The 10,479-nt window shown below is 51.0% G+C and overlaps 3 protein-coding genes across 3 annotated transcripts; all 3 read right to left on the minus strand.

Annotated features, from left to right (window-relative positions):
- Positions 1 to 583: 583 nt before the first annotated feature.
- Positions 584 to 2,560, minus strand: EDB91DRAFT_1258702 (uncharacterized protein; the record flags this gene model as incomplete). Its single annotated transcript, XM_041324355.1, has 7 exons — positions 584 to 853; positions 902 to 1,269; positions 1,319 to 1,691; positions 1,763 to 2,010; positions 2,114 to 2,216; positions 2,263 to 2,348; positions 2,446 to 2,560. 7 exons carry the CDS (start codon positions 2,558 to 2,560, stop codon positions 584 to 586), a joined length of 1,563 nt encoding a protein of 520 aa, XP_041168425.1.
- A 2,107-nt stretch (positions 2,561 to 4,667) lies between these two features.
- EDB91DRAFT_1090172 (uncharacterized protein) lies at positions 4,668 to 5,960 on the minus strand (the record flags this gene model as incomplete). Its single annotated transcript, XM_041316624.1, has 5 exons — positions 4,668 to 4,941; positions 5,030 to 5,247; positions 5,312 to 5,466; positions 5,519 to 5,616; positions 5,785 to 5,960. The coding sequence occupies 5 exons, from the start codon at positions 5,958 to 5,960 to the stop codon at positions 4,668 to 4,670; spliced, it is 921 nt and encodes a 306-aa protein (XP_041168426.1).
- Positions 5,961 to 6,155: 195 nt separating this feature from the next.
- EDB91DRAFT_1090173 (uncharacterized protein) lies at positions 6,156 to 10,017 on the minus strand (the record flags this gene model as incomplete). The annotated part of the gene is made up of 11 exons (XM_041316625.1): positions 6,156 to 6,338; positions 6,427 to 6,592; positions 6,762 to 7,350; positions 7,408 to 7,739; positions 7,828 to 8,269; positions 8,322 to 8,513; positions 8,560 to 8,572; positions 8,613 to 8,955; positions 9,016 to 9,506; positions 9,555 to 9,680; positions 9,757 to 10,017. 11 exons carry the CDS (start codon positions 10,015 to 10,017, stop codon positions 6,156 to 6,158), a joined length of 3,138 nt encoding a protein of 1,045 aa, XP_041168427.1.
- Between the last annotated feature and the right edge of the window lie 462 nt (positions 10,018 to 10,479).

Genomic DNA, 10,479 nt, shown 5'->3' on the forward strand with positions numbered 1-10,479 from the left:
TACAGTATATAAACCCCTGTAATACTCCGGAACTCCTCAGTTCGAATATCATCTTAGTTCTGCTCATTCCTGCAATCTCCGGACTTGAGTCTCATCTCTTGTCCACCTCTGAGTCTTAGGGGTTAAACCTTAGGACTACTTCTCTGGCTCTACCTTAGGGTAGTCTAACCTCTGTTCAGTTTCTACTCTGGACTTCTGTAGTAGCCTTACTCCGTCCCAGTATAAACCTTCCAGGAGTTCCGCCGAACTCCACTGACACTAAGTCCTCCGGAACTCCCCAGGACTTCCGTCGGACTTCCCCTCTGTCCCCCAGAAATTAAAGGGCACGTACTCGGGTAAGGGGCGCAGTGCACGAGCTGAAGCCGAAGCCCTTTGAGTAACCTCTCCCTTGAGCACGACCTTAACAAGGGCGCTCTTCAGCAAAACTGTCAAAAAGATGGAATTCCCTAGAGGATCGGTGAATAATACAGAGTACCCAATGACCGACAGGAGCTGGCCGATGAATGGGCAATATCCATACTTCCTTCTCCCAATAATGTGTCCATGAAGTTTGACACCAGAGGATGTTATCAGGTGCATTGTATCAGATATGTGGCAGGTCGTGAGTAGAGAGAATGGCGATGCGCTGCGCTGTAGGGGTGGACATATGGGCATCATGCAGCAAGATCACACAGCCATTGAGGCATGCATCATTGAGGTGTGCAGTAGGGGAACTCAGGAAGGAGATATCCCTTGGATCAAATATTTGTCGAGGGAAGCCATGCCGAGAGAGCCATATCCTAGTCGCACCTGGCCGTTGCATAGTGATGCTGTGATCCTTGTGAGGCACAGGTGCTTCATCAACTTGGAGTGCCTGTCAATGGTTTCAAAAAAGCAAAGAAGGTGGCATATGGCGACATACCTCTGGAACCGCCCAACAGATGGTGATGCTAGTTTTTCCCACTTCAGCAATGTCTTCTATATCCTCGTTAGCAACAGAATCCTCTTCTAGGAAGTCAGTGAATGCAATTTGATGTGCGTCGACATCTGATGGCCCTGCTTCGAAGTCTGGAATGTCGTCTTCTTGGTGATCAATTTCCAGTGTTAGAGGATGATTTATCCAACTGGGGTTAGCTTCGGCTGCACCTCGCATGAGTGTCTTCACAAGGTCTACAGCTTCTTTGGCACGGCTAGAAAAGCAAGCCATAGAGGTAAATGGATTTGCCCAGCGTGATTGGAGCTGAAGAAGGTGGTCTTGGCGTGTTCGCAGCAAGAAACTAAATAGTTGATCTATTGAAATCGTCAGAAAATGGTGGAATGAGGCACTGGAGTCACTTACTTGCATCAGAAGAAAGTGCAAGTTCTAAAGCGCAGAGCTCATCTCCAAAATAGCGGCACAAGTTGTCAGCTTCAATACTGAGACGCTGGTGTTCCTCTTGACATCGATCATGCTTGAGGAGGGTGCGGATTCCACCTCTCACGTCCGAATTGTCTAACCAGCGTGGTATGTCTCCTGCGGATGGCGTAATCCAGACATCCTCCATTAGGGTCTGGTTGTTGCGCAAATCCACTAGTTTAGTTGGAAGAGCCATCGGGAGTGGTATCCCCCATGAAGGGTCATAGAGGGTTTCTAGGCGTTCACAGTAAGAGTTGAACTTACAAATGGCAGTCATCAGGGCTGGCTGTCTCTTGGCTATTGCCTTATGAGTTTGCTGATGGAGCTTAGTACCTGATATATTGAAATTAGTTCAAGGATGAATTGATAGATTTGGGTAGGTCTTACCAAAGCTTGCTGAGCACCGCCGACTGCCCTATCCAGTTTATCCCACTCGAAAAAACTACCGATCGCGCATTTGTGTATGTTGATCTTGAGGTCGCGCGCCATGAGAAGGGTGCGGACAAAATCTAGGTTGACGCCTTGAAGCTCTGGAAACCTGTCATGAATATTAAGTGAAGCATAGAGCGCTTCGACCTTCTCCATAAGACATTGATGGCCCCTCTCTAGACTGTCCAAAGCACCCATAGTGTCATCTGATGACCAATGATGACCACTGAATACCGATCAGATGCACAAGTCGTGACCAAAGCCTCTCGGTGCCTTCTCCGTCCGATAAACCAAGTCCACTGCACATACGAGGATTGTAGACAAGCTGGCATCCCCACTCGTATCCATAGGCATGCATAGCAGTCGTTGCAAAGTGGAGCCATGAAGTGACAGAAGTGTCTAGAATGTCATACTGCAAGATGTTAGGTATATACATAATCAATTATTGTGAAGCATACCTGTGAAAGCGAGCGAGATAATACACAGCCAACATTGTACAAAGCAATAACTGTGGTGTTGGTAGGGAGAAGCGAGAACAAATGTTCTAGTAAAGCGACAGCATACTTTTGCTGCTCACCGGGTGTATCGATGTTTGCGAAAAATAGGGGGATATCATGGCAGCAAATAAGCTGCCATCAAACCAGTGTCATCGAAACCATCCATGGCAGCCTTCTGCTTTTTTCCATCAGCAGCTTCATAGGAATTCTCACACTGGTCAATGGCCTCGTTGGGTATGATACTTGGAGTCTGCGACATAGCAGGGCGCTTCCGTTTCTTATATATCCTAGAGCCAACTTGATCGACATACATCTTTGGTAAGAAGTATGACGGTTCATAGAAATGAGGGCAGTCACCAGCTGAGCGCCGGTGACGATGATGAAAGTTGCCATCTGTAGCGACGTGAATGTCACCTCCTTGATCAAGTGGTCGGCCATACACTACTCCTGCAAAACAAGCCAGACAGCAGTCAACAAGGATTGATGCACAACGCCCCCTGTGGAGCCCATTCAGTCACATAGTCTGTATTATACAGGCAGCCGAGGTTGAAAATATGCTGTTCCATACAGGCCAGCGGACGTCGGCCGATCGAATGGTTTTGCCTGTGCATAACGTTTGGCCGGCAGGCTTACTGAGACCTGATTTCAACAGCTGGGCCCATAAGTAATGATGGTCGATATTAACATGTCGGCCGGTGGCCATGAACATCATATGGCCCCATGGGTTTGGTATATTGGTGGGCAAATGGTGGTGGAGGAGTCTCTGATGCTGTCAGCTGGGCCCATGTAGAACATAGTGCCTGTGTGTATCGGTTGGTTGATTGTATGTGTGGTATCAGGCGGGCCCATGAAGGAGCAACGGTTGACTTTATCAGGTAGGCCCATAAAGCATGCATCCTCCATGTATATTGGTAGGCCAATGATGGGTGTGAAGCCATCATGTGGGCCCATGGGGAGAAATTCCCGATGCTATCAGGCGGGCCCATGGAGCTTGTTGGCTGTGGCCATCGACCGGCTGACGGTCTGTATTAGATCAGGCAGGCCCATGTAGAATAGGTTGCATGTGTGTATCAGTTGGCTGACATGGAATAGGTTGCCTGTGTGCATCGGTCGGCCGGTATGGAATACATTTCTTGTGTATCGGTCGGCCCACGTGGAAAAGGTTGTCTGTGCATATCGGTTGGCTGACATGAAATAGGTTGCCTGTGCACATTGGTCGGCCCATGTAAAATAGGTTGCCTGTGCGCATTGGTCGGCCGGTATGGAACACGTTTCCTGTGCTTATCAGTTGACCCATGTAAAATATGTTGCCTGTGCGCATCGGTCGGCCCATGTGGAATACATTGCCTGTGCGCATCAGTCGGCCCATGTAAAATATGTTGCCTGTGCGCATCGGTTGGCCCACGTGGAATACGTTGCCTGTGCGTATCAGTCGGCCCACATGGAATACATTTCCTGTACTTATCGGTCGGCCTATGTCAAATACATTGCCTGTGCACATCAGTCGGCCAATGCTAGGTGTGAAGCCACCGTGTGGGCCCATGGGAAGGGATACCCGATGCTATCAGGTGGGCCCCTATGATGTGTTGTTTTTAGGTATCGGCCGGCCGATGGTCTGTATTGTATCAGGTGGGCTGATGTTGAATACTTTGCCTGTGTGTATTGGTCGGCCAACAGCAAATGTGAACCCATCGTGTGGGCACATGGGAAAGAACATTTGATTCTATCGGGTGGGCCCATACTATGTATTCTATGTGCATATCGGGCGGCCGATGGCATGTGTGGTGTCAGGTGGGCCAATGGGGGAGAAAAGGTCGATCCTATCTGGAAGGCCGATATGGAATGCATTGCCTGTGTATATCGGTCGGCCAATGATGGGTGTGAAGCTATTGTGTGGGCCGATGGGGATGAATTCCTGATGTTATCCACCAGGCCGATGTAGAATGCCCTGCCTGTGCATATCGGTTGGCCAATGCTTGCTGTGAAGTCATCGTGTGGGCCCATAGAATGTGTTGCCTGTACGTATTGACCGGCCCATGCAGAATGCATTCCCTGTGCATATCAGTGGGCCGATGGGATGGATGATGTCGGGTGGGCCCACGAACGAGCAGCATTTGATTCTATCAGGTGGGCCGATGCGGAACGTGTTTCCCATGCACATCGGTCGGCACATGGCAAACAACGCCGATCATCTTGGCTCGGCCCATGGCCTCCATCTTCATGTCTGGTCAATCGGTGACACGGCGAGAAGACTTCAGGGATTCAATCAACATCATCAATTCAAATTAATTGACAACCTTATCACTAATTGATCCAAAAGGCTGAATACAACCGTAATGTAATCTGATATACCATGACACGGTTGTCTAAGCTGAAACTGAGACATCCCAATCTACATCCTTGTATTTCGCATACTCTGACCAAGGTGTCCCCACAAAATTGTGAAGGCTATCGCGCATGAACCATGCCCACACGAACCGATCACCCCTGAATGTGACACCATGCCTGACAATGTGTCCGGAGCAGCCGACCATGGCACCGGAGTTATATTGCAACTGAATGCCGAGATTGGACAGTGTCATGAAGCCATCGCAATAATGGCCGACACTGGTCATGACGTCAAACCCTTCTGGAGTAGATCTCGGATCTCAGTGAAGAGGGCATTGCCTGTTACACATGACTGGCTGCGCAGTGGAACACCGAGGCCCAAAGTTGCAGATGAGCATACATGCCATCAAGCTCATTTTCCATAGCCCATCGAGTGAGTTTCATCTGTGTGGTGACCGAAGCCCAATACAACTCTGGGTGCATCACCCGAAGAGCCGCCGAGGCCAGGAGTGCCGATCGCTGCATCGATATTATGACCTTCGGACCACCTTCGCCCTTCAGCGTAGCCGACACCTCCGGGGTGAAGCCACCGGCGGGGGGGAATCCATAAGGCTGACACTGCCGAGTGAGTGTCGGCATCACACATGAAGAAGCATGTCATACCTCTCAGCCTTGCTGGAACCAGCAAGGGGCTATGTTGATGCATCCTGGGGTTAGCAGGTGGCAATCGCTCATGTGAAAATGACCGGAGAATGTTCTCCAGTTGGACTCTTGTCCACTGGTGATGCTTGTTTTCAGGAGGTAGCCCATCCCGACCGTGGCTGCTTCCATCTTGGCCTGTGGGGTTGGTGTAAATGGTTGGCCCACAGGCGACAATACATAGCCTTACTTGAATCCACTGGGCTAATGGTGTCCAGAAGGTACCATAAGATGATGCGGCCCCCGGAATCCATGAGCACCGAGGGCTTCTCCAACAATTGTTGGGAACTACAAGGAAATTTTTGGAGCAGAGCGTCTTCATGTTTTGTGATCCTCCCTGTGGACCGTTTGTCGAGAGCTTCGTTGTACCGAATCATGTCAAGATCAAGCTGAACTGTGATGTGTTAGTAAACCTCCGACCGAATGACAGAAATGACCTGACTCGGGTTTGCGTACGCATTGGCAAGCACTCGGGCTAACTGCCGACAAGCAAGCATGGTCGGCACATCCAGTGCCAATGGAGGCGACGCCAACGGTTGCCGATTGCCGACATGGCAAGCGAAGAGCTGGTGAACGAAGTCAGCAGCAATGCATGTGGTGTGCAATGCCCAGTCGGTAGGAATTGGGGTCATGATTCGGGCAGAGGAACGGGAATCATTCATTGATTGCTTATATACAAAGGCACCCAAACACATTTAATAATACTATGTACATCGCCTGGTATTTTAAGCGATATCGGCGATAAGTCCTGCACATACAGTCACTGCTCCGCACGAAATCACCTATGGGAATTAATGAGCACCTGCTCCACCTCATCAATCGGCGCCTCAAGTTGGGATATGGTGGAGGCAGGCCGCTGCAGCGATCTGGGTCTTCTGCTCCAGCAAGGAGGCCATCGCTTCGCCGAGGTGTCGGAGATGGGCCCTCACTGCCACAATTTGATTGAAGAGGGCATCACCGTCCACCTGACCGGTCACAGCGGGACCTGGCATGAGCATGGCTCCGATCGGCTAAACATTCACATCAGTGGAAGTCCAGGATGAGCTGGAGGAAATGACCGACCAGTTGTTCAAAGTGCTCTCAGGTCATCTCCATGACCTCCTGAATGGTCAACATCGGGAGCTCGAACCCCAACCTGTCGAAGCGATCCTTCCACCAATCATGGGAATAATTGCGAACGACTCGGTGATTGGACCATAGTTCTTGGTCATTGGGAGAGCAGCACTCGAAGAATTCGTCGTGCAGTTCCTCAGCATTGATGGTGCTGGTTTGGAATCGAGCGAAGTGGGCAATGACGAGGTGGAGGAGGTCAGGCATGGTCGGATGAATGTTCATCACCAGACATAAGTTGATATAAGGAAAAGCAAAACGCTGATGGAGGCATCAGCTACAATAGCATGCCGACCGGTTCGACCGACCGAAGAGGCACTCACATCTGCCTCCCATTGAAGGTGCCGGACAAAGCTGGCTTTGTAAGCCGGCGTCCTGAGGCACATGGCTCCGGTCGCATACAAGCCAGATCGCGGCTGAATCGAGATGTAGCATACTCCAAGACGTTGGCAGCATCCCACGCAGTAAAGTCATTGAGTTCATATGTAAAAAGTGTTGTGGAGTTGGACATGATGGGCGGAGCTGGGACTAGTTGAAGTTTTGACCGAAGCGGAATCACAAGTTTTATACGGATCGGCATTGTACTTGTGACTAATCCACTGTGGGCTTGCCATTGTCCAAATGCATGTGCGTGGACCTCTGTCACTCCGCCACCACTGCCACCCCTTTTGTTCTTTCGAAACTGTCTTGTGCATGCTGTGAGAGTCGGAGATACATCCGAGCCTGGCGCGCTGCATAGCAGCTGGTGCCCGACCATGTCGTTTGCATCGGCCTCCTGCAAACGACCGACCCATTGTTGGGATTTGTGAATAAAGAACTCGACCGTCCAAATCATTTCCCGACCGACAAGCAGCAGTTCCTCTGCCCAACGGTCACGCAGTGCCAGCGTCCGAAGCCAATGGACACGGTAAACTGTCGGATGAACAAATTAGCACCGGACAGGAATAGGTAGGTCGGCGAAGTGCACACATTCATTCATCCAGTCATTGCTTGTGGAATCCCCTTGGACATCAATGGACCAAAACCATGCCAGCGTGCTATTTCTTTGACCGCGCGCGTTCGGGTCTGCCACCACCGTAGTAGCCTTTAAGTCGGCCTTCTCCAACGGCCGATATTTGGTCAATAAATCATCGGCGCCGAGATGGACAAGCTGCTTGCGGCATTTTGAGTAGATCTGAGTATTCAAGTGAAGAACCTTGTCGACCGAGTGCACGCGAGCCCATGCCCTGGTCGACCGAGCTTGTGACTTTGCCGACCGAACCGTGGTGCGAAAGAGCACGGCCTTGTCGGCCAAGTTGACCCTGATGGCATGCAATGCATCATTTGCTTGGCCTTGTCTTAAGGATATTTCTTGCAACACCAGGTCAGCAACGCCCCACTCAGGCACACCTTGTGATGCCGATGTTGGACGGCAATGGAATCACCACAGTCTCGGGATTGAACTCGACCGGGATATCAAATTCTTCTTCATCTGACCGATCTGGATCGTCAGACGATGAACCCACTGAATCCAATGCTGCAGTATCCAACATCACAGTCATACCGTCCAACTGGTCATAGCTGTCAAATTGATCGCCGAGGAATGTACCCGCCACCCTGACAAATTCATCAAGTTGGTCTTGCCATTTGTGGCGACGCCGAGCGATGGCCAGCTTCTGGGTGTCGGTCGGCCGCTTTCCCAGTTTCTTCACGTCAATCAAGAGGGCTACTTGTGCCTCTTCGAGCGTGATCCCAGAGGCCAGCCATGTTGCCGCACCGCGATGGATCTCGCCGGCGGGCCATTGCGCCTGGCGGTTCAACAGATGCAACTCTTGCTGTTTTCTTGTCGGTGCTTTGCCACAGCATATCAGCGTATTGCAAGTGGATGTTCTGTTCGCCCGTACCTTTGGTCAATTGAACTTCATATATATCCATGGCACCGGGATTATGAAGTCGGTCATCCTGAGCGGCAGCAGCCTCTGCTTCCCATTTGGCAAGGGTGTCGTCGTCGGCGGTCTCGGTCAACCGGTCAAATGCATATCGGCTGTCTTGGACTCCCTGTACAGCTTCCTTGAATTTTCGGCAAAGGAATTTGCCTAGATGCATTGAGATTTAAGCACTCGGTCAAATAATATTGCTCACTCATGCGTATCATCTTCATAAAATTACAGTCGTTCATTTGAAAGTCCAAACACTCCTTTCGGTGAGGGGTGGACATCCCTCTCGCCGACTGGCGATATTATGTTCAAAGGCGCCCAAAGGGTCTCCATGATTTCGCCGTCGATCCTGGCTGCACCGGTGATGAAGTTGGATGTGTACCGTACGTAGCATTTGTCTTGATGGCCGTGGACATGCCAGAGCCCAATGCCTGGAACAATCTCCATGCCCCATGGAAGGTCAAGATAGGGCGACTCCTCAATCCGCCGGTTGAGATGCTTGTGGTATTGACAGTTAATGTCGTAGAATGTCAATGCACGGTCGATCCCATCGGTGTTGTACCCCAGAGCTTGGCACAGCGCATAATCCATGTTCATCTGTCTTTTGGCCGACCGACTGCATCAGCTCAACTCGGCTGACCCAGTATATCGGACGGCAAACCTTTCCCCCTTCTGAAAGTCCACCATTGAATGGGGAACAAAACACCCATGTCTGGTGCAAGCACACCCGCCTATCCCTGTTGCCTCGAGCTTGTGGCGCGATGCATTTGCCTGGTTGACCGCTCGGTGGTTGTTGCAATCTGATCTCTGCACCGTGTCCTGCGCCTCGGCGAGATGCATTTTGTATCGGGCATCGCCGACCATGAAGCCCAAGCCATCGGTCAATGCCACCTCATCGGTCGGATTGGCCGGATACAAATGTTCGGCCTTGAAATTGCCATCCATGACCAAAGATCTTGAATACAACCATGCAGGGTCGGACCCGTTCCTGTCTGACAAATTGACATTCACCCCGGGCTGTGGACATGCAGGACAGAAGAGTGCGAGCTCCCCTGCCTTTGGCTTTCTCTTCTCATGGCCGAACCCATGCCACTTGAGCTGTTTCACTTGCTTCCACTGCCTACCCACCCTCATCAATTCCCTGTATCGGTCCTGCCGGCCATTGTGAGCGATGCAGCGGAGAACATCAAAGTCACTCACTGGAACCAGATGAGGAAACACGCTGGAAGTAACTCTCCTCAATTTACTGTAGTAGTTCATGGCGGAAGTCCCGCATTCCAGGTTGTCCAACAGGAAGTCATCCAACACCACAAATGTGAATGCCATCTTCGGCGAAGTAAAAGATGCCGGGAAGAGGCCCATTTCAAATAGTTGCATGTCAGGGCTTAGTGCATCAGCGCACCGACAGAATCTGATCAGGGAGTGGAGCCCCGACGTGTCCACCACCAGTGGTTGTCTGAGGATCGTTGACCAAGGGTATCCAAGGGCCGTCGGTCAAATGGTCTCCTTCATCATCTGTGTCGCACCACTCGTCCGTGAGACCAGGGCAGGGCTGGCCGGCATGACCGAGGTGTATCTCCAGGCCAATCTTGGTCAAGGAAGTATCCTCAAAGAATCCCCCGGTCCATTGACTGATCCGATGGAATGGCATACGGCTGTGCATCATCCGACAGCAATGAGTACAGAAGAGCGGCTCGGCCACGCAGCCGTGACATCTGTAGACCCCATCCTTTGGACAGACTGAGCAGGTTCTGTTTGAAGGTGGACCCTCTCGCCGAAGGAGCAAGTCCAAGTAGTCGTTGTTACGCGAAACCTCTTGGATGAGATCCAGCAGCGCTAAACCCGCAAGGGGCGTTCAAAGTGTGGCCTTTCGGCGCTAGCCCAGCAAGGAGCTTGCCTGCACTGAGTTTGAGTAAGGGTTGAGGCCCTTACTGCGTAGAGTCAATTGGAGTTTCTCGAGGATATGATCCAAGAGATGGAGTTCAACTCAAGAGTATCGTCTCAAGAGAAGATGGTTCTGTGTACAGAGGGAGTTCTCTTAGATAAGAGAAGTTCAGACCCAACGACAAGTATCAGATGAGAACTGGGTAGATTCAAGTTAGAGAACCTATCTACAGAGAGAAGT

This window comes from Suillus paluster, assembly GCF_016628075.1.
Source record: "Suillus paluster strain FC165 chromosome Unknown EDB91scaffold_521, whole genome shotgun sequence".
Lineage (NCBI taxonomy): Eukaryota > Fungi > Basidiomycota > Agaricomycetes > Boletales > Suillaceae > Suillus > Suillus paluster.